This window comes from Anastrepha obliqua, chromosome 6 (genome assembly GCF_027943255.1).
Source record: "Anastrepha obliqua isolate idAnaObli1 chromosome 6, idAnaObli1_1.0, whole genome shotgun sequence".
Taxonomy (NCBI): Eukaryota; Metazoa; Arthropoda; class Insecta; order Diptera; family Tephritidae; genus Anastrepha; species Anastrepha obliqua.
Window position 1 is genome coordinate 11,286,409 of NC_072897.1, and position 24,849 is coordinate 11,311,257.

Consider the following 24,849-nt stretch of genomic DNA (forward strand, 5'->3'; position numbering starts at 1 on the left):
TGTATTGTCCCATTTTTGCTGCCAAGTTTGGGTACTAGTTTCACGTGCTACGATGCGTTGTGTTTCACTGCCAATACTGCATACTTCGTTTGCCAGTATCTCTATTCGATACATTCCAGCGATAACCAGCGCTGCTTCCTCTGAAACCGTTTTAAAGGCGGAGCAGACTCGAAGCGCAAATAATAGATACGCTGCCTTTATACCGCGGAAGTAGGAAGGATGTTGTGTTGCCATGTGCCAAACAGGAGCATCATATAATAGTGGGTTCTTCACCACGCCTGCCAGAAGTTGGCGTAGCCGTTGTTTTGGACCGCGGGCGTTTAGCATTATTCGCGATAAGGCTGCTACAGTAACTGATGCTTTTTTGGGTTTCATACTCGAGGTAAGTTTTAAAAGATAACCTCCTGTCTATCACTATTCCCAAATATTTAACTTCTGGTACTGTCGTGATGCTGTGATTGCCAATTTGTATAGTTACCACTTCTACTTTTTTCCGGCTCGATATGAGAACGGACTCCGTTTTTTGCTCGCTGAGTTGAAGACCGTTTCGCACCAGCCATGAATTAAGGGACGTTATTGTCCGATTTGCTTTTTCGTTGTAATAACTACTGAGACATCGTCCACAAATCCGATAATGTTGGCACCATTGGGTATATTGAGGCGTAAAACACCATCGTACATGTTGTTCCAGAGCAGTGGTCCAAGGACTGAATCTTGAGGGACCCCGCCTGAAACCTTATAACTCTTTCTGCCTACTGCTGTGTCGTAATCCAGTACGAGGTCTTCGAAGTAGCTTCGTATCATTGCTCGCAGGTAGGGGGATACTCCGATCTCGTCCAGTGAGTCCAGTATTTTGGCCCAGTTTACGGTGTTGAATGCATTTCTTACTATTAAGCTGTACTCTTCGGTACCTTCGAACCATCGGGTACCACTTATTGCCTGTTGTGCAATTGTTTTGGCGGTATTTACAGCGTCAACGGTGGACCTTCCTTTTCTGAAACCAAACTAGTTCTCCGATATTCACCCATCAGAATCGATCTAGTTCTCGAGGCGGTTGTAGATTATTCTCTCCAGTACTTTACCTGCCGAATCGAGCAGGCAAATCGGTCTGAAGCTAGACGATTCCATGGGAGGTTTGCCGGGTTTGGGCAGTAGAACCAGCCTTTTTCGCTTCCATATCGATGGGAACGTTCCCTCCGCGAGGCATGCATTGAATAGACGTACGAAATTCGATGTTGCCTTGGCAATCGCCAGTTTTAGTACTTGGTTATACTCCCCGTCTGGGTCAGGAGACTTATTATTTTCGATCCTATTCATTGCTTGAAGAACCTAGTCGGCTGACATTCTTGGAAACTGATGTGCGATTGGCTTCGAGTTTAAAGAAACTAACTTCCTTTGTTTGGGGAAAAGTGTGTTTACCACTTCATTCAGGAAAATCGGGCATGTTGGTATGGATTCCTAAGCAGACTTCAGCTTCTTGGTCACCACCTTGTAAGCTGTCCCCCAAGGATTGTTTTCAGCATCATCGCAGAGCTCAAGGAAGCTTTTACGCTTGCTTTCCCTGACTGCTGTCTTGAGTTGACGTCGCGCACCTTATACGTTTCTCTGGCTTCTAGGAAGTTAGGTCTACCTCTTGCCCGTTGGAAGCCTCTTCTAGCCTTAATGCATTCTTTCCTAAAAGAATGAATACTCTCGTTTCACCAGTATACAGGAATGTGTTTATTTGCTGTCGTCTTGCGAGACATTGACGCATCGCAGGCTCTATGAATATCACCCATAATTTTGGGTGCCATGTCGTTTGCGCATCCCGTATAATCGCTTGTTGGCAACATCTCTTTAAATATACCAGGATCTAAGGTGCCGGTTTTCCATCTTGGGTGCTTCCAACTTAATTGCTGTTTTTGAAGTTTGCATTCGTTTATGTCAATGTCACATATTATTGCTGAGTGATCACTTTGAATATAACACTCACTAGCCTTCCACTTACACTCTCTATAGATGTTAGCGCTGACGAACTTGATGTCTATTATTGAATCGAAGCCATTTCTGGAGAAGGTATGTTCCCCGCCGCTGTTCCGTAAAACAATATCTATGCATGCAAATGCTTCAAGAAGTGCTCGGCCTTTTGGTGTAGTCCGCTGTGAGCCCACTCCATAGCCCATGCATTGAAATCGCCTGCAATAATATATCGCTGTCTTAACATTGCATCCCTGGCGATTTTCCCTACTATCACCTCAAACTCGTCTAAAGGGGTGCTTGGAGGTATGTAATAGCTATATAGGGTGGTTAAATTTCCAGAGCCAATGTTGAATGTAATCCACACCTAAACGTCAAGTTTTTTTCTGCATTTCATTTGACTTTTTTCAATTTCAGACTAACTCAATTTGAACCATGGAAAGATACACAATCGAGCAGCGCGTTAAATTGGTGGCAGGAAATGGCAACAGTGAATGACCAATTTTCGAAGAAAATCATCTTCAGTGATGAGGCACATTTTCACCTCAGTAGATTCGTCAATAAGCAGAACTGCCGCATTCGGGCGAATGATAATCCAAGAGTGATTGCCGAAAAACCAATGCACCCACAAAGAGTGACTGTTTGGTGCGGTTTATGGGCCGGCGGCATCATTGGGCCGTATTTTTTCCAAATTGAGGCCGGTGAGGCAGTTACTGTGAATAGTGTTCGCTATCGTGAGATGATAACGAACTTTTTATGGCCCGAATTGGAAGATATGGATGTGGACGATATGTGGTTTCAACAGGACAGTGCCACTTGTCACACAGCTAACGAAACAATGGCTCTTTTGCGCGAAATATTTGATGGCCGAATAATCTCACGTCGCGGTGATGTCAATTGGTCGCCAATATCAAGTGATGGGACACCGTTGCACTTCTTAACTTAGGGTTATTTGAATGAAAAGGTGTACGTCGATAAGCCAGCAACAATTCAAGAGCTAAGGGATGAGATAATTCGGTACATTAACGGCATCGAAAATTTGGACCATCGGATGGAGGTGTGCCGCCGAAGCTGCGGCGCCTATTTGGCCGATATTTTGTTCCGTACGTAATTGTGCCATACCAGTATTATCATAATGAGGAGAAATGAAAATAATTTAAAACAAAAAATGTATTTGATTCGAAATCAACACCGGCCCTTGAAACTTAACCACCCTTTATAAATATATCTGAGATCATGCCGGAAACAAAGCTTCTTTCTTTTACTACGCTCTCTAAGGGATGTCGTCCGCAGGACCATATTGCAGCCTTTTTGCAAGCGTCTTGTGTCCAGTTAGCTGACTTTTCTCTATACGGTTCGGTCAATATGGCTACATTAACCTTGAGTTCTGCAATTGTTTGCGACAAGAGATCTTGTGCGACTTCGCAGTGGTTAAGATTGAGTTGTAGCAATCTCATAACTGTTTAATCTTTTGAAGCGAGATCAACATCGTGAATCTCGAGAAGTGACTCTTCTGTTAACGATTTAACCTCCGCCTTTTCTGAGAAAGCCAGACCCACCACTTCTTGTAGTTTCGCCGTGTTCACGTCAGATGGCTTAGCAGGAACAATAGATCGCCATTCGCAGTTTTCAGGAGTTTTTGAACTAGCCCGTTCATCCCTTTAAGAGAATTCTCATTCTTCTTCTTCTGTCTTCAAAATCTCGGCGTAAGAACATTCGCCCGTGCTTCTGACAATGATGGCACTGCCGGTTATTTACCGTTGTCTCCGCGTCCTCCGTTGCTTTTTTCTCTCCATATTTGTCATAGCTGTCTTTTGTGATACATTGGCAATGGATTTAGGAACGTAATTCTCCTTCCTAGATGGTCCTTGTATTGGTAATACCTCACCCGGTGTTCGTACTGTGCAGTTATTTCAAGAGAAGGAGTCGTCTGCGCATACTTCGTATCTTTTGTACGAGGTTAAGCTTTCCCGATCTCTTCTGCTACCTGCTCGTAGGAAATTGCAATCGCGTTCACTAAATCTCTGAGATTTTAGTTTATGTAGCGTTTGCCACTACCAATGATATGCTTCAGATCATTTATAAGGTGACCGAGGCACAGGAAAGCATTTTCATCATTTTCTTTTTCAACTTCAGTTGCCACTGAGGCCGTGATACCTAGGGCGGGCGCAGTATTTAAAGAAGTTGAGCGCACAGGAGAATGTGATAAACGCAGTCGTCGCTCAAACGGATTTAGAATGTCCTCTCCGACGTATTTGAAACCAGTTACCGATGGAGTACTTTCCATTTTGAGGAAGCTGATCCACCCTTTGCTGCGTCCGCAGCGCCACCTTTCGTTTAGCCAAGACACCTAGTGTGGGTGATAGTTTGAACACACCACTCCAAAAGTGGATCGCTGAGTTGCTGAATACTAAACAGCTGTTTCGTGGATCGAGCCAAAACGAACCACTATACTTTCGCACTATTCACGGATAGAAATCTTCACTTAAGTTGACCGTTGAGGGTTATAAAAGCGAGAGCCTTCTGAAACACATCCAAATTTCGCCCTATTGAATTCACATGTGTCTGTGAATTGTGTGTGTATGTGTGTTTTAGTTTTGTTTTTTTTTTGTTGAGGTGGCACAAAGCATTGAAATCCGAAAAGTGTGGGACATGCCTTTCGACTCACCCACCTTCGTGCTTAAACCTATATAGATAGGATTTCAAACACCCATGTCGCGTCCGTATTTGGGTCAGGTAATAGTCTAAATGTCCATGTTTACGGTTAACCCATTTGGCTATAAAGGGAATCAGACGGTACGTCCAGCGTCCGTTCCGTTCCCTGCCATGAACGCAAGCTACGCTCTCTTGCTTCCTTGCGCATTGTCTGCCGTTCAACTTTGTGTTGGTAAACTTTAGCGTACTCATTCGCCAATAAATTTATTGGGGGTGGTCCTGCAATAACCATAATAGCGTCTTCGGATACCGTTCGATATGCGCAGCACACTCTGAGGGCACTCAGTCGATACACTAATTTCATACAACTCACATATGAGCTGCAATTAGTTGCTTCCACCCACGCTGGAGCTGCATAGGTACAGCAAAATCGATGAGACCACGGTATTAAGTAGTCTCCTGCGGTTTTGCCTCGGGCCTATAGCAGCAGAGAATGTTAATGCAATGAGAAGGAGCAAATGTTAAATGAGCTTTTTTCGAGTAATATTTTGTAGATTCATATTAAGGAATTTTCAAATTCAACTTTCCTCACTAGTGGGGGATTGCAGATAATTACCACGCAAGTGGAGGGTTTCTATATTTACTTACCACGCTAGGACAGGAATTCAGATTTTTTCTGCGTTTACCACACTACTAAGGAATTTCATAAGATTTTTCGGCACACTACTAAGGAAATCGACTTATTTCATGCCCACAGCGAAGCGAATAAATTTGCGATTAAGAAGATCGCGTGCAGTTCATTTGTGGTGCAGAAGCTAAAGTCGGCGGAATTATTCGTTTTGTTTTTTGGCACGTATTTAATTCAGGTTCAAGTCCTGAAGTCATATTTTTTTTCTTGCACATTTTTTTTTTTTACAATTCAAACCAGGAAAGTTTGGTAAAATTTTTGAGTTTATTTTAATTAAAATTTCTTTAAAATACTGTTTTTTTTGTATTTCATAAATGGAAATTTCTTTTCGGTATAAAATATATTAGTTCACACTGGATATGACCTGATTTTTATATAAATCAATCAAAACAGAAAATATGTACATATGTCTTTAATCTCTTTTATCAAATCCAAATTATATTGATGAGAAAATATCATTCTAATATCCGTCCAGAAAGCCAAACGCGCATACACACATACATACATATGCATATAATTACGCATACAAACTTTCGACTAACGCAGAATATGTGCATATAAAACTGCGAATTGAATAAATGACTGATTTAGTAAAGTTCATTAGTAATTGTAGTTTAGCGCAATCGTGAAAGACGTGTCGTATAGGCAGTACATCGTCCCATAGTTGACTCAGGTTCAAAAGTCCCCTAGGTATTTTTCTTTGTTCGATATTTTTATTTAATTTTTTGTATTTGGTTTAATTAGAATAGATTTAAAATAGTGTATTCAGCTTTTCTAATACCTGTTATTTATAAATTTATTTTCTATATAAAATTATTCATACTTATTTTGAATTGATTTATATGTAAAACAGCCATAAAGGAAATGCATATGAATGTGCATTCATATATGTATGTATGTATATAATCTCTTCAGTCCAATCTGAACTACTTACATACACATATTGATGAGAAAATATTCTAATATCCATCCAGAAAGCCTATTTTCAATTACATTAAAAAAAAACGAATTAAAAAAAAAAAAAATTAATAAAAAAAGTTTGCGCCGTTAATTGAAATCGAGTCTAACATGTGGCGAGAAAAAATAGGCGGTGCGTTTATTTCTTCGACTGCTTATTTTCTTACCATTTTGTTACTTTTGAAATGATAAGCGGATACATAAAATGTATTACAAATTTTTTTCCGATTACATTAAAAAAAAAAAATTCAAAAACGAAAAAAAAAAATTTGCGCCGAGAATTGATGGCGAGTCACGTGGGGAGGATAAATACGCAGAGCGTTTATTTCTGCGCGTGCGTTGTGAACAAAAGGTTTGTGATGTCTACGTAGATATATAATATATGCGCGCGACGCGAATAAGTTTTAATAAATTCTGAAAGTAATTCATGAAGATTTCCATTACATACATTCATACTCTATATGTACATAAATGATGGTATATGACAATATACATAATATGTATGTATGTACATGTCAATAGGAGGTATTTGCTTTTAGAAAATAAAACGGTTTAAGATAAATCAACACTTATTTTATATTGTATGTCACTTTATAGTTAATGTATTCGACAGCATTTACATACATAAGTATGTATTAGACCGGAGTGAAATACGTAAATTTTTTCAAATCATATCGTAATAGCAGGGAAAAATTGCTACATATCAATACAGATTCAGGAAAAAAAAGAAATTTCAAATCGGTTAATATCTTCCGTTCGCGCATTGCATTTAAAATTTACAAATTTTATAATAAATTGAACAAATATTCGAAAAATTGTAAGAGGTGGAAATGATGTTAGATAAAGTTCATTTTTTGTAGACTATTACAACATCAGGTATAGTTTGAAAAGAAAAACGTCTACCGCTCTATCAAAGCCCCTACAGCCCCTGAAAAGAAGTGGAAAATGTAATTTTTTGTATAAATTTACGTAATTGCGGGTGGTTAGTTTCTCTATTTTAATTTTTGTATAAGTCTTCTTGAGTATAATAATTATATAAGTAGAATAAACTATTCCCCTCTTAGCGCGCCCACTGACCACACTATCTTAAAGAAGTTTTGTACAGCTCTTGGCCCGCCCTTTTTGGACGACTCAGAACTCACCGCGTGAAGGTGACTGTACGACGAGTTCCACCCACTCCCTTCCCAACCAACCAACCAAAGATGAAAAATTATTTATTCGGGAGTGGCAAAGTCTGCTTTAGTGTCAAATTGAGGCATAACTGTACGAGAAGTGAGTGCTGCTCTTATAAACCCATCACGTCTCTCGTTCCCATACACTTTTGAGGACGCTTGAGTTACTAGTTTTACGCAACGCTCCACAGCTTGCGTATGGCATGGAATATTTGTTAAATCTATGGTTAATTTAGGTTTTTCTTTATCAGAAATTAATTGCAAGATATCTTCAGAAGAAAGGCTGTCTAAAATTGGAGGGCAGGTAAGTTTCATTTCAGACCAATTAATTAACTCAAAATATTCATTTGCTCCAAAGTTCAGTTTAGGAACCAAAAAGTTTCTAATATTTTTGCCTTTTGAAGGGATTTCTTTTGCAAAGAAATGTATAATCGTAGGAACCTGTTTGCAATTGTCAACCACCGAGAGTGTGATATTGGTCCCGGATCTCGATTTGCTAGATCTGGGGAGCAAAAACCAGCATCAATAGCAATGGCAATGTCATGTAAGTATTTCTGATCTTTACTTAAGCTTATTGCGTCAAGCGTTCGTGGAAGAGAGCATTCGATCCTCTGAAAAGCAACGATGGACAAAGATTCACATTTAGCCAGCTGTTTGCCAAGAAGCCCACTGAAAGACTGAGGACCTGTTGTTTTACCATCAAGTATTTCAACTAGATGCCTCAGTGGTAATTCATTAAAATGGAGGAGACAGATAGCCCATTGTACTGGTCTTTTTAAACGCGTTTCAATGAATTTTATTGCACCATTCTTCCACCCAGTATTTGTTGACGTACCATCACATCCAATCACTACAACATTAGATTTATTTATACCATTTTCTTCAAAATAATTTACAATGCTGTATGCTGTGTCCTTTCCACTTTTTGAAGTAGGTACTAAATGACAAAGGTACTTTGAGCCTGGTTCTGCTATTACTGAAATGTGCTCTTCTTTTTTTATAGATGGATAACGTTTGTTTCCTTTTTCAACTAAAACTAAAGTGTCATCCATCCTGCCATCAAAATACACACACATCGGATCGTTTAATTGCTCTATTGCATTCCCCGATTCGATGAGTTTTAGTCTACATTTTTCTTTTTCTCTTCTCATTTTGCTTCGATCAACAACAAAAGAAGTATCTTTGTCCGTTATAAGACCAACGTCTTTAAATGCACTAGACACAATAGCTGCTGCTGCTCTATCAGATACTCCAAAACGATCACTTGTTAAGGCCGTTGCTGGAAGTGATAAGCGCATCTGTGTATTTTTTGAACTTGCTGACTGAGAGGAAATAGAGCGTGGGGTCTGAAAATCGGGATCATTCTTATCATTGTCAACTTCAGGAGTTATCTCTGTTTCAGAATCAATACTACTACAAGAAGGTCCAGGTAAATTGGTCTGACTTAAGTGACGAGCTTTTCTCTGCAATTTTAATGTAAGCTTTTGAGTTTCTTTGGTATCTACTGTCCCAATCTTTCCTTGTCCGAGATATCTTTGAGCATATAATATAGAAATTTGATTTCTAATGGCGGTATCTTTTTATCTTTAGGGCATGTGCAGTTGATACTTACCGGCCTGGGACAAATACACTTGTCAAAACTTCTTTGACAAAAGCAATTGAGTGTCATCTCGCACTTGCAGGACGAAATGTCAAATAATGTACTTGAAGATTGTTCAATAAAATCATTGTACTTCTTTTGTTTCTCAGGTGTGTCTTTGTCCCTTGAATAAGATTTACGAAGAGTGTAGTATCGATCATGTAGATGTTTAATCTTTTGTACAACTCTTGTGTGGGAAACTATTGGAATCGAAGCCTTGGAATAAAGGGACTCAGTCTGATGAGCTACAGTATCTGCTACAACTGTGAAGCTTAACTTCTGACCAGAACTGGCAGCAGAAGATTCTACTGACATTTTGTACCTCACTTCTTGCCAACATTGTATAATGTCGGTATTAGTGGGAAGGACCGATGACAGCAGTGGTTTAGGTGCACCAAAAAATGGGCAGTGTATGTCCTTACGAGTAAGAGACATGAATAAAATGTTTCAAGAGATTTAATGTAAAGTAATTGTGTAAACTATGTAATTCAAAAGAACATCGAATATAATTTTTTTTGACCAAACAGCGCTGTTCGACAAGAGTGAAAGCAGAACTGGTAATGACCAGAGAGTACTAGCTCTTCCGTGCACTTCGTTTATCGGTATGCCAGAATCGAAAGCAGAATGAAAAGAAAGACGATGGAATACAAGTAACCAAGTGGAAGACGATCTAAAGCACAGACGTGTTGTAGTAGCCGTAAGCCGCTTTCACGCAAGCCTCATTTGGCATAGGCTTCCTTAGTAGATTTGGTGTAAAATTGGTAAAAGTTAATCGCTCAGAACCACAGAAATGGATAGATTAGTAAATTAAAAATCTACTACTCAATGCTGAAAGTGCTATGTATAAAAAGGGAGCTCGATCTTTAATCATTTACCACTTCTACAAGTTTTCGTAAATCAGCTAGATTTGGGATAAAATTTGTAAATTTTAAATGCAATGCGCGAACGGAAGATATTAACCGATTTGAAATTTCTTTTTTTTCCTAAATTTGTATTGATATGTAGCAACTTTTCCCTGCTATTACGATATGATTTGAAAAAATTTACGTATTTCACTCCGGTCTAATGTACATATGTACACCACACATTCTAAAATGTTTTAGAACACAACAAAAACACATACCTCACATGCGCATGTCGCCCGAAGCTAAAATCTAAGCCTAGCGACTACAAAAACAAAATACATTCGTAGACGCAGTCGCAGAGGCCATGATTCTATCAGCGACGGCGCTGAACAATTTAGAACAAAAACAAAAAATTCATTCATAAGTTCGAGCTCATATTTCAATTTCATTCATAAAACGATCCGCCCATATGCCAATTTTCGCGACCATTCGAAAATAGTCAATATTGGAATATTTCGCGTGGAATTATTTGCCAATCTACACTAATCTACACTAATATTATAAAGAGGAAAACTTTGTTTGTTTGTTTGGTTGTAATAAATAGGCTCAAAAACTACTGGACCGATTTTAAAAATTCTTTCACCATTCGAAAGCCACATTATCCACGAGTAATATAGACTATATTTGATTTTGGAAAAAATAGGGTTCCGTAAGATATTTGTATTTTTCGGACACAAACTGAAAAAAATCAACCAAAGAAGTTACTTATTTTGCGTACGCTGCCTAAACTACAAAAGATAGAACCATAAAATGTTATAATTAATTGTAGATCTTATAAATATCTACAAAAAAGTCCACGACACACTATACCTATTTATGTCGAGTGAGGCACAACAACCACATTTTTATTTAAAAATCTTGAATTTTTTTTTGGACTACATTTAAACGCGTTTATTTTACTCATGCTATTTATCCTTATCAAAATAAATTATTTCATCAATAGGTACAGTTTATGTTAATAATATTTGGTCTTTGAATGATTAAAATTGAACGTTTGGTTTTGAAGTTGTGGTGAAATTAAAATATTACGATTTCTGCTGCACGGCCCGTTGCGAAGTGGGCGTCACCAAGGCCAGGGGTGCGCGTGCGGGAGAGGGGTGTTTAGATCTATGAGTAAGGTACCCGCGCGGCTCAGACGCGAGGTCGGCTCCCTACGCAGCGGTCGTGCGCGAAGTCTAATAATTTTCATGAGATTTTTATTAGATTTTGTTCTTAAAACTACACCTACGCAAAAGTTCTTCTCAGAGCTAAACAACTGTCCTTCTCAGAGCTATACAATAGTTCTTTTCCGGGCTAACCAACAGTTCTTTTCAGGGCTAACCAACAGTTCTTTTCAGGGCTAAACAACAGTTATTTTCAGAGCTAGAATATTACACACTATTAACATTTTCTTAAACATTTGAAAATGCCTAAGAGAGCCAGGTCCCAACTTTCTAAGCATAATTCTCAAGCACGAGCAGCAAAAATACGTCGTAGAGGAGAATCTTCACCTGAACGTTCACAACACCTTGCGGAACAAAATCAGAGAAATTCTCAGGTACGCGTACGAGAGTCGAGTGTCGAACGTTCGCAACGACTTGCGCAACAAAATCAGAGAACTTCTGAGTTACGTGCACGAGAGTCGAGGCTGGAGCGTTCCCAACGTCTTGCCGAACAAAGCTTGAGAACCTCTGAGCTACGCGCTCAAGAGTCGAGGCTGGAGCGTTCCCAACGTCTTCATGAACAAAATATAAGGACCTCTGAGTTACGTGCACGAGAGTCGAGGCTGGAGCGTTCCCAACGTCTTGCCGAACAAAGCTTGAGAACCTCTGAGCTACGCGCTCAAGAGTCGAGGCTGGAGCGTTCCCAACGTCTTCATGAACAAAATATAAGGACCCCTCAGTTGCGCGAAAGAGAGTCGAGTGTCGAGCGTTTGCAGCGACTTAGAGCTCAAGCAGAGAGACAGCAGTTGTCCACAAATAGAGTGCGCAATCGAATTTTAGCTAACAGGAACAGACTGGCTTTCAGATACGATCCGCAGCTTGAATATGCACAACAAGCGTCCGTCCAAATCGGAGTCATGAATAAGATCTGCTCTAACTGCTCTGCCAAGAAATGGGAGGACGAACCTAATGGTATGTGTTGTGCTTCAGGTAAAGTGTGTCTTCCTAACCTTCAGGAGCCGCCACAACCAATAAAAAATCTTTTAACTAATAACCATCCATTATCTGGTCATTTTTAACAAACATACGTAAATACAATAGTATTTTTCAAATGACTTCGTTTGGCGCAAAAGAAATCAGGGAAGGAAATTTTATGCCCACTTTTAAAATTGAAGGACAGGTGTATCATCTCATTGGTAGCCTTTTACCATCATCAGGCCAAAACCAACAGTTCCTGCAAATATATTTTATTTCGGATGCAGACCAGTTATCATTGCGATCAAGCATCGCACCAACCTTAAAAATGGATTTAATTCGCGAATTACAGACCACTGTGAATAATCATAACGTGTATATACGAAGCTTTAAACAAAACTTAGAACTTAACTCATCACATAATTTAAAGCTAATTATTCATTCTGATCGCACTCCACAGACAGCACACAGAGGCAGATACAATGCTCCTACTGTAAACGAGGTAGCCGTTCTCTCAAAGGTCCCAGGGATATAGTCTTACACGGTAGAGACGGACAGCTCAAAAGAGTTTCTGAGCTACATCGGTCCTATGATCCACTACAGTATCCTGTAATGTTTGTGACAGGTGAAGACGGTTATTATTTGACTATTCCTCAGCAGGGTTCAGCGCGTAATAAAACTGTTTCGTGTATGCAATTTTATGCATTTAGATTAATGTTTAGAACTAACTCTTTTAATCCGTTACATTATTACAGAGACTTATTTAGTCAATATTGTGTTGACATGATGGCGAAAATGATATCGGAAAGATTAAATTATATTTCGCGGAATCAACAAAGACTGAGGGCTGATGACTACATCCATCTCAGAGATACCTTAAATCATGACGCAAATGTTGACCCATCAAATATCGGTCAACATGTCATATTGCCATCATCATTTACGGGTTCTCCGCGTTTCATGCACGAAAAAACGCAGGACGCGATGACGTACGTCCGAAATTATGGTAGACCTGACTCATTTGTCACTTTTACATGCAACCCCGAATGGCCTGAAATTAAAGCAGAGCTGCTACCAGGACAACGGTCTTTCGACCGTCATGACATAATTTCACGTGTGTTTCATTTAAAAATGAAGAAATTCATCAAATTATTTGTCAAAGAACATATATTACCTCATTGTCATTTGCTGTTCTGGCTAGAAACTAAAATACAACCAGATGAGATCGACAGTGTCATATCCACGAGTAACATAGACTATATTTTATTTTGGAAAAAAATAGGGTTCCGTAAGATATTTGGATTTTTCGGACACAAACTGAAAAAAATCAACCAAAGAAGTTACTTATTTTGCGTACGCTGCCTAAACTACAAAAGATAGAACCATAAAATGTTATAATTAATTGTAGATCTTATAAATATCTACAAAAAAGTCCACGACACACTATACCTATCTATGTCGAGTGAGACACAACAACCACATTTTTATTTAAAAATCTTGAATTTTTTTTGGACTACATTTAAACGCGTTTATTTTACTCATGCTATTTATCCTTATCAAAATAAATTATTTCATCAATAGGTACAGTTTATGTTAATAATATTTGGTCTTTGAATGATTAAAATTGGACGTTTGGTTTTGAAGTTGTGGTGAAATTAAAATATTACGATTTCTGCTGCACGGCCCGTTGCGAAGTGGGCGTCACCAAGGCCAGGGGTGCGCGTGCGGGAGAGGGGTGTTTAGATCTATGAGTAAAGTACCCGCGCGTCTCAGACGCGAGGTCGGCTCCCTACGCAGCGGTCGTGCGCGAAGTCTAATAATTTTCATGAGATTTTTTTTAGATTTTGTTCTTAAAACTACACCTACGCAAAAGTTCTTCTCAGAGCTAAACAACTGTCCTTCTCAGAGCTATACAATAGTTCTTTTCCGGGCTAGGTTAGGTTAGGTTAGCCTGGTTGGCAATAAGCCACGCATAGACCTTTTGGTCCCTAGCGATACCAGATGGAGACCGACCTCTATGAATCCCTAAAGTAGACATCATGTAGGATGTCAGCGCTTTTGGCGAATCTAAGTAGGTCTGGGAGATCCGCTTTTGAGGCGTCTTCCAGACCCTCAAACAGTGGGGCTCCCAGGCATCTTAGTCGCGTTTTTGATAATGCCGGACAAACGCACAGAAGGTGTTCTAAAGTCTCCTCAACATCCTCTCTGCATTTTCTGCATTTGTCCGTGTTAGCAATCCCTATCTTGTACGCATGTGCAGCCAATAGATTGTGACCTGTTAGCATACCTATGATAGTTCTGCATTCCTTTCGCGAGAGCGTAAGTACGAATTGAGTGAGTTTTTTGTCGTTAGTTCTACACATAACTTTTGCTGTTTTGCATGTGGTCAGGTTAGTCCACCTAGCTTTCACTTGCCTTTTCATGTGGTCGTCCATTTCATTGTATATTGTGTTTAGCGGTCTCGGTATGTCGTTCTCTTGTTCAAATGGTAGTCTCACAGCACTTTTTGCTATCTCATCTACTATTTCGTTCCCTATAATGCCTTTGTGACCAGGTACCCAGTAGATATGCAGCCTACTGTTTTCGGCTAGCCTTTCTATGGCCTCCCTGCTCCTTCGAACATTTTTGGACTTAATACAATATGAGCTTATTGCTCTTATTGCTGCTTGACTATCCACGTATATATTAATTGTTGAGTTCTTTCTTATTCTAGTGTAGGCTAGCTCCGCGGCCTTCCCCACAGCAAAAACTTCCGCTTGGAAAATACTGCTGTGGTCTGGCAGCTTGATAGACTGCCTTATTCCTAGTTTGGAGCAGTAGATACCCGCTCCCACTCCGTCTGGAGTTTTCGAGCCGTCTGTATAGATGTGGAAGGTTCTATGGCCAGGCTTCATGCCTTTGTGCCATACCTCCTCTTCAATTGTAGTGCGGAACCTTCTCTCCCAATTAAAGTACGGGGTCATGTAGTCTGTGCCACCTGAGCTCCACTTTCCTATTGAGCTGTGACCGAAGGTTCTGCAGATGAATACCCCCGCAGCCATTAGCCTCCTCGCGGATTTCGCTGCCAGGTTTTCCGCCATGAGGTCAGTAGGTGGCATGCTGAGTATCATTTCCAGCGCCGCCGTTGGAGTGGTCTTCATCGCTTCTGTTATGCACAGAGCAGCGAGTCGTTGAATCCTTTCCAGCGGCATTAAGTATGTCAGTTTTTTTGTCGCAGTCCACCATACTAAGGCTCCGTACAGCAATATCGGTCTGACTATTGCTGTGTAGCACCAATGCATCAGGGAGGGTGATAGACCCCAAGTAACGCCCAGCATTCTTTTACATGCGTACAACGCATTACTGGCCTTTTTCACCCTCTCCTCAACGTTGTGCTTCCACAGCAATTTGCTGTCCAATATTACTCCGAGGTACCTTGCATAATCTTTGAGAAGTAATTCGTTGTTGCCTAGCTTCGGGAGGTTCCACGCCGGAACTTTGTACTTCCTGGTAAAAAGTACCATGTCCGTTTTTCCCGCGTTTATCCCTAGCCCTGCGTGAGATGCCCATTGGTGTATCGTTTTGAGAGTGTTGTTCACCACATTACTGATGGTGTCCAGGTACTTTCCTGTAACTACTATAGCTATGTCATCGGCATATGCCACTAGTTTAGGTGCCCCTCTGTCAAGTTTCTTAAGAATTTCATTTGCTACTAGTAGCCATAATAGCGGCGATAGTACCCCACCTTGCGGAGTACCTCTGCATGCATATTTGGTGACGGTCGCATCGTTCCACTCCGCTCTTATCTTTCTGCTAGCTAATAGCTGCCTTATCCATAGATAAACCGCGGGTTGCACATTAAGTGACTCTATGCTATTTAAAATAGCATCTTTTGTCACGTTGTTAAAGGCCCCTGATATATCTAGAAATACTCCTAGAGCATACTCCTTATATTCTAACGCCTTTTCTATGTTTAGTACAAGTGAGTGAAGTGCAGTTTCAGTGGATCTGCCTTTAGTGTAAGCGTGCTGCGCTTTGGATAATTCGTCCGGCGCAATTGTGTCTCTAATGTATGTATCTAGAATCTTCTCTAACGTTTTCAGGAGAAATGAAGTCAAACTAATGGGCCTGTATTCTTTTGAGTATAGAGGGTTGCTTTTTCCTGCTTTTGGAATAAACACAACCCTCGCTTCTCTCCACGATACAGGAACGTAGCTGAACCTCAGGCATCCCCTGAATATCGTTCTTAACCATGGTACCACAAGGTGGCTTACCTTTTGGAGCATGGCTGGGAAGATTCCATCCAGTCCTGGCGATTTATATGGGTCGAAACTTTGTATAGCCCATTCTATTTTGTTGGTTGTAATTACGTTCGTCGGGATTTCGTGCACAATATCTCCTCTAGGTTCGAGATGTGTAATGTCCGCACACCCTGGAAAGTGTGTACTGACTAGGTCTTCTAGAGAGTCCTCACAACTGTCAGCCCACTCCCCGTTAATTTTTCGTATTGTTCTTGGCATCGACGGATTCTTAGATAGCAGTTTCCTGAGTCTAGCCACATCGTTAGTGTCTTCCATGCTGCTACAGAAGTCTTTCCAAGATTCTCTCTTGGCTTTACGTATCTCTTTCTTGTATACTTTTAGTAGATCCTTATACTCCTTCCAACAGAACTCATTGTCAGCCACTTTGGCTAACCTATAGAATTCATGTACTCTACGCCTTTGTGCTCCTAATTCCCTGTTCCACCAGGGAGGCTTCACCTTGCGTTTATTACGTGTTGGGGGGCAGGATCTTTTAAAGGCTTTGACGAGAGTAGTTGCAAACAATTCAACCCCTTTCTCAAGTGCGACGTGTGACTTGTATTTCCGGGGTATCATTGGTGTTTTTGATAGTATATCCCTATACAAGTCCCAGTTCGTATTCTTAGGATTTCTAAAGGATGTAATCTTGTTCTTTGAGCGGAATATGACCCGAAAGCTTATGTATCTGTGATCAGAGAATGAGGGCGTACTCAACACTTCCCATTCCTGAACCATAACATGCCTGCTTGTGTAGAGTGTTAAATCGAGTACATTCTTCGAGGTTGGTCCCACATATGTTAGTTCTTCACCTCTATTAGCTATTTCTAGGCTACTTTGAAGAATATAGGTAAATAGTGACTCACCTCGGTCGTTTATATCTGCACTTCCCCAGACCGGGTGATGTGCGTTTGCGTCCGTTCCTACCACCAGAGCGTGCTTCTTACTGGCAGCTGTTTCTACCAGCTTCCGAAGTTCCGTCTGTGGTGCTTCTCCATCATGTGGCATATAGCAGGACCCAAAGAGTAGCGTCTCATCCTTGCAGCCCTCCAGCGCCACCACTGTCAGATCGTCTGAAGAGAGATTGTTATCAATATAAGAACATATACTTTTTTTGACCAATATCACTGTTCTTACCTTATTTTTTACAATCGGGATGCATGTGTTGTAGTTGTTTGACTTTAGACCGGAGACTATGTTGCCCGATGCTATCCATGGTTCCTGGACTAGAGCCACATCGTAGCCGACTCGCTCTATGTTGAGCAGGAGCTCGGCTGAGGCGTTCTTACTTTTGTGGAGGTTTATCTGAAGGACTTTCAGCATCTGGCCTCAGTACCTTCTCGGGGTTGGATACTACCTCCAAGTCACCCTTCTCCACTTCCTGTATATTGAGGGAGGCTTCCAGGATCTCTTCTATACCGAGATCCTTTTCCACCTCCCCCGCAGCGAGCGTGTTGTGGTTGTCATCTGTCGGGTTGCGCTTTTTGAGGCGAAGGTGCACGCTACCAACTCCCCAAGCCATCCTCCCGAATCGCGCGTAAAGCAGGTCCTCTGCCGGCTTGTTGATTTGGATGATGTAGTCCTGGCCACCATCAGCAGTTGCTGGTTTTGCCACACTCAACACTTTCCAATCGTCTGTCGGCACGTCCGTGTTTTGTCGTTGTAGTAGTCGCAGCGCATATTCCGGTTTTACCACTCGCGGAATGAAAACTTTTGCCTTCGGTATTGAGGGAATGCAGCTGCGATCAACAATTTCCAGTGATGCCCCCTCCCACAGGCCGTGAAGCGCTTTTACCGCTTCCTTTAGCCATGTGAGCGTGGGGTCATCCTTGCATTTTATGATTTTGACGCCGCTGAACCACCCTGTTCCGTCGAATGCTGGCATGGGTGCGTCCGGCTCTGCGTCCATTTTTGTAAACAAGGTTTCCAGTAGCTTCATCTCCACTACCTTCCACCGTTCCTGCGACATTCGCCCCAGCTGGTCGCTACGGTCAGTGAGTGCCACTATGAGGTGTCTCTTGGCAATTTCACTGGCCGCTGCCGCTGCTTTTTTCGGGCTAACCAACAGTTCTTTTTAGGGCTAACCAACAGTTCTTTTCAGGGCTAAACAACAGTTATTTTCAGAGCTAGAATATTACACACTATTAACATTTTCTTAAACATTTGAAAATGCCTAAGAGAGCCAGATCTCAACTTTCTAAGCATAATTCTCAAGCACGAGCAGCAAAAATACGTCGTATAGGAGAATCTTCACCTGAACGTTCACAACGCCTTCCGGAACAAAATCAGAGAAACTCTCAGTTGCGCGAAAGAGAGTCGAGTGTCGAGCGTTTGCAGCGACTTAGAGCTCAAGCAGAGAGACAGCAGTTGTCCACAAATAGAGTGCGCAATCGAATTTTAGCTAACAGAAACAGACTGGCTTTCAGATACGATCCGCAGCTTGATTGTGCACAACAAGCGTCCGTCCAAATCGGAGTCATGAACAAGATCTGCTCTAACTGCTCTGCCAAGAAATGGGAGGACGAACCTAATGGTATGTGTTGTGCTTCAGGTAAAGTGTGTCTTCCTAACCTTCAGGAGCCGCCACAACCAATAAAAAATCTTTTAACTAATAACCATCCATTATCTGGTCATTTTTAACAAACATACGTAAATACAATAGTATTTTTCAAATGACTTCGTTTGGCGCAAAAGAAATCAGGGAAGGAAATTTTATGCCCACTTTTAAAATTGAAGGACAGGTGTATCATCTCATTGGTAGCCTTTTACCATCATCAGGCCAAAACCAACAGTTCCTGCAAATATATTTTATTTCGGATGCAGACCAGTTATCATTGCGATCAAGCATCGCACCAACCTTAAAAATGGATTTAATTCGCGAATTACAGACCACTGTGAATAATCATAACGTGTATATACGAAGCTTTAAACAAAACTTAGAACTTAACTCATCACATAATTTAAAGCTAATTATTCATTCTGATCGCACTCCACAGACAGCACACAGAGGCAGATACAATGCTCCTACTGTAAACGGGGTAGCCGTTCTCTCAAAGGTCCCAGGGATATAGTCTTACACGGTAGAGACGGACAGCTCAAAAGAGTTTCTGAGCTACATCGGTCCTATGATCCACTACAGTATCCTGTAATGTTTGTGACAGGTGAAGACGGTTATTATTTGACTATTCCTCAGCAGGGTTCAGCGCGTAATAAAACTGTTTCGTATATGCAATTTTATGCACTTAGATTAATGTTTAGAACTAACTCTTTTAATCCGTTACACGTTGACATGATGGCGAAAATGATATCGGAAAGATTAAATTTTATTTCGCGGAATCAACAAAGACTGAGGGCTGATGACTACATCCATCTCAGAGATACCTTAAATCATGACGCAAATGTTGACCCATCAAATATCGGTCAACATGTCATATTGCCATCATCATTTACGGGTTCTCCGCGTTTCATGCACGAAAAAACGCAGGACGCGATGACGTACGTCCGAAATTATGGTAGACCTGACTCATTTGTCACTTTTACATGCAACCCCGAATGGCCTGAAATTAAAGCAGAGCTGCTACCAGGACAACGGTCTTTCGACCGTCATGACATAATTTCACGTGTGTTTCGTTTAAAAATGAAGAAATTCATCAAATTATTTGTCAAAGAACATATATTACCTCATTGTCATTTGCTGTTCTGGCTAGAAGCTAAAATACAACCAGATGAGATCGACAGTGTCATAGTTGCGGAGCTACCCGATCAACAAATTGATCCGGTACTACACGACATTATAAATAAAAATATGATACATGGACCCTGCGGAGAACATAATTTAGCTGTACCATGCATGAAGAACGGTGTCTGCACAAAAAAATACCCTCGCCGTTTCATTAACGGCACCCAGACCGGAGAGGATGGGTATCCAGTTTATCGTAGGCGCGATACAGAGGATGGTTCCATGTGTAGAAGTCCACGCAAGTGGGGAAAGTTACTGATCGCCATTCACTTGGGAATGGCCAGGACGATTCTTCTGCATATGGTTCAAGCAGCTCACAACGGCCGGGATTAGCCCACGTATCCTCTGGGTAGCTTCCGAACACCCGTTCGGGAGTGAGCTAAAGTGAGAAGGCGAAACATTCCAGGATAGCTGGTTGTGCGTTGGGTTTGGGACCCGCCACTTAAAAATCCCCCCCAATGAAAACTTTAAAAAAGCCTCGGATGAGACCTCCCTATACTGATGACGACCCCTGCAAACGAACTAAGGATTATGATTTGAGGGCATGCACCTGGAATGTCCGGTCCCTTAATGGGGAAGGTGCCTCTGCCCGGCTGGTTGATGTCCTCGTGAGAGTAAAGGCTGACATCACTGCCATCCAAGAGATGCGATGGACGGGGCAAGGAAAGAAAACCATAGGACCTTGCGACGTCTACTACAGCTGCCATGTAAAGGAGCGCAAATTCGGTGTCGGATTTGTTGTGGGAGAGAGACTTCGTCGCCAAGTACTGTCGTTCACTCCGGTGGACGAGCGTCTCGCAACAATCCGCATCAAAGCACGTTTTTTTAACGTATCGCTAATTTGCGCCCACGCCCCGACGGAAGAGAAGGACGATGCCACCAAAGATTCCGTCTATGAGCGCTTGGAACGTTCATATGAGCGCTGCCCCCGCCACGACATAAAAATCGTGCTTGGCGACTTCAACGCCAGGGTGGGCAAGGAGGGAATTTTTGGTCCCACAGTTGGAAAATTCAGCCTGCACAACGAAACATCCGGTAACGGACAGAGGCTGATCGACTTCGCCGGGGCCCGAAACATGCTAGTCTGCAGCACCAGATTCCAGCATAAGAAGATTCACCAAGCCACCTGGCTGTCTCCTGATCGAAAAACACGAAACCAGATCGATCATGTTGTGATAGATGGAAGACACGCTTCTAGTGTATTAGATGTACGTACGATCCGAGGACCCAACATTGACTCGGATCACTACCTTGTTGCAGCCAAACTGCGCACACGCCTCTGTGCAGCAAAAAACGTGCATCTCCCTACGCAAAGAATGTTCGACATCGAAAAGCTGCAATCACAACAGACAGCCAGAAGATTCGCCACTCGACTCTCACTCCTGCTCTCGGAGAGCACTGCCCAACAAACCGGCATCCACGAACAATGGAGCAACATTTCTCGTTCTCTACGTACCGCCGCCGAAGAAGAAATCGGACTCCGGCGAGCCCGAAAAAACAATTGGTACGACGAGGAATGTCATGCTGCCGCAGAAATAAAGGATGCCGCCTATAGAGCCACGCTGCGATCGGGCGCAACGCGAGCCATGTGGGAGCTGAAAAAGGAAGAGAGACGTATTATCCGACAGAAGAAACGAGAGGCTGCAATACGTGAGTGCGAGGAGCTTGAGATGCTGGCCAACAGGAACAACGCCCGAAAATTCTACCAGAAAGTTCGGCGGCTTACAGAAGGTTTCAAGACCGGGGCGCTTTCCTGTAAGAACAAAGACGGCGAACTGGTGACTGACGTACAGAGCAATCTTAAATTATGGAGGGAACACTTCTCGAACCTATTGAACAGTGACAGCTGCGCATGTCACCGAGAAAGTGAAGATCCCGATACCCCAATCGTTGACGACGGAATTGTCGTTCCGCTACCCGATCATGACGAGGTGAGAATAGCGATAATGCGGCTAAAAAACAACAAAGCCGCGGGCGCCGACGGACTACCGGGTGAGCTATTCAAACATGGCGGCGAGGAGCTGGTAAGGTGCATGCATCAGCTTCTATGCAAAATATGGTCGGATGAAAACATGCCTGCCGATTGGAATTTAAGTGTGCTCTGCCCAATCCATAAGAAGGGCGATCCTGCAATTTGTGCCAATTACCGCGGGATTAGTCTTCTAAATATCGCCTATAAGGTTCTAGCGAGCGTATTGTGTGAAAGGCTGAAGCCCACCGTCAACCAACTGATTGGACCTTATCAGTGTGGCTTCAGACCTGGAAAGTCTACCATCGACCAAATATTCTCAATACGCCAAATCTTGGAAAAGACCCATGAAAGGAGAATCGACACACACCACCTTTTCGTCGATTTCAAAGCTGCATTCGACAGTACGGAAAGGAGTTACCTGTATGCCGCGATGTCTGAATTTGGTATCCCCGCAAAACTAATACGGCTATGTAAGATGACGTTACTCAACACCAGTAGCGCCGTCAGAATTGGGAAGGACCTCTCCGAGCCGTTTGATACCAAACGAGGTTTCAGACAGGGTGACTCGCTGTCGTGTGACTTCTTTAATCTGATGTTGGAGAGCATCGTACGAGCCGCAGAACTTAATCGCTCAGGCACAATTTTTTATAAGAGCGTACAATTGTTGGCGTATGCCGATGATATTGACATCATCGGCCTTAACAACCGCGCTGTTAGTTCTGCCTTCTCCAAACTGGATAAAGAGGCAAAGCGAATGGGTTTGGTGGTGAACGAGGACAAAACGAAGTACCTCCTGTCTTCAAACAAACAGTCGGCGCACTCGCGTATCGGCACCCACGTCACTGTAGACAGTTATAATTTCGAGGTTGTAAAAGACTTCGTCTATTTAGGAACCAGCATTAACACCGATAACAATGTCAGCCTTGAAATCCAACGTAGAATCTCTCTTGCCAACAAGTGCTACTTTGGACTAAGTAGGCAACTGAGCAGTAAAGTCCTCTCTCGACGAACAAAACTAACACTCTACAAGACTCTCATCATGCCCGTCCTAACATATGGCGCAGAAGCTTGGACGATGACAACATCCGATGAAGCGACGCTTGGAGTGTTCGAGAGAAAGATTCTGCGTAAGATTTTTGGACCTTTGCACGTTGGCAACGGCGAATATCGCAGACGATGGAACGATGAGCTGTATGAGCTTTACGACGACATAGACATAGCGCAGCGAATAAAGATCCAGCGGCTACGTTGGCTGGGTCATGTCGTCCGAATGGATACAAACGCTCCGGCTTTGAAAGTATTCGATGCGGTACCAGCTGGTGGTAGCAGGTCACATCCAGTATGAACTATTTTATACCGAAAGGAAATTTCCATTTATGAAATACAAAAAAAAACAGTATTTTAAAGAAATTTTAATTAAAATAAACTCAAAAATTTTACCAAACTTTCCTGGTTTGAATTGTAAAAAAAAAATGTGCAAGAAAAAAAAATGACTTCAGGACTTAAACCTGAATTAAATACGTGCCAAAAAACAAAACGAATAATTCCGCCGACTTTAGCTTCTGCACCACAAATGAACTGCCGCGGTTTACCTTTTCGTGCTTATACCCATAATTAGCCAAGCAGTCATAGGCTCTCCAGAAGTCCGTATGTATATTAGAGCCTTCTTTGACGTGCTTTCTAATAAAAGGTATGAGCACATCCGCGGAACGTATGTTGTCTGGACACACTTCTAGTCGGAGATCCTCACAACCGTCCTCAATAATGCCAAGAACCCAGTGGCCTTCCACTCTTCTTCCTAAATTTAAACTTACTGATTAAAAAAGTGCATACTTTTTTACAAATATAACTTATTACCTTTATTGTACTTCCGCTTGCCAAATTTACTTTCGTCAATTTGTACTACTTTTCTTGGACCCCCACTCCTACCCACCGACTCCTGCCTGCCAATCTGGTATAAACTTACCGCCTCACGGCAGTAATTATACCAGTCGCAAATGGTGGCTGTCGAAAGACAGGATCCTTCCAAATAATATTCAAAGCGTACATTTTCGTGCGACCACCGGTGCGCATATGCATACATAAGATAAAAAATGTGTGGAAGCGATATCTTGCGTTGCTCGAACCACGTTCCAGTAGCTCTGGACACTCCTGAATTCCTCTTGCACTGTCCCTTACTGCATCTAAAGGTACCCAAAGAATCGTTCCCTCTAACTTGTAGTTTCATTTGGGTCCTGTGGGTGCGACAGAGCCTGGAACGCAACACAACGCCGTCTTCCTCCGCAAATGCCACACACTTTTCCGTTGTATTCAGTTTTTTGATTATTTTCGAAAAATTCCACATGGACTTTATTTCCAACGCCGTCAGACTATTTGGCAAAGAAGTATTGCCTGGCGTTGGAATCGCTTTGCTCGTTGTGGGAAGTTCATAATCTGTAAATAAATTTATTACTATGAGATATATTTATAAATAAAATTATAAACTTACCGCTTTCAGGTGGATTTATTTTAACTTTTCAGTTGATTTCAAACTTGCACGCTTGAATATATCAGTAACAATATAACTTCTGCTCAAATATGAACGAGACGTTATCAATAAAACGGTCCGCGGATGACATATGGCAAAAATAAATTTTTTGTTTTTTGGTAGGACTGTTATAAGCTTACATGGCAAATTTCAGCGTGATATGTCACATAGTTTGTTTTCCGTGCTACTGTAAACAAGTCAAGCTCGAGTGTGTTCTTCGAATTCTCTTTTATGACTTCAATTGT

General features: G+C 41.8%; 1 protein-coding gene across 1 annotated transcript in view; it reads right to left on the bottom strand.

Annotated features, from left to right (window-relative positions):
- Positions 1-573: 573 nt before the first annotated feature.
- Positions 574-24,849, bottom strand: part of LOC129250113 (uncharacterized) — a 58,197-nt gene continuing 33,921 nt past the window's right edge. The window contains exons 2-3 of the mRNA XM_054889757.1: positions 17,039-17,439; positions 574-939 (exon numbers count right to left, since the gene is read on the bottom strand). Of these exons, the coding sequence (XP_054745732.1) occupies positions 574-939; positions 17,039-17,439 (767 nt within the window). The remainder of the gene's footprint in view (positions 940-17,038; positions 17,440-24,849) is intronic.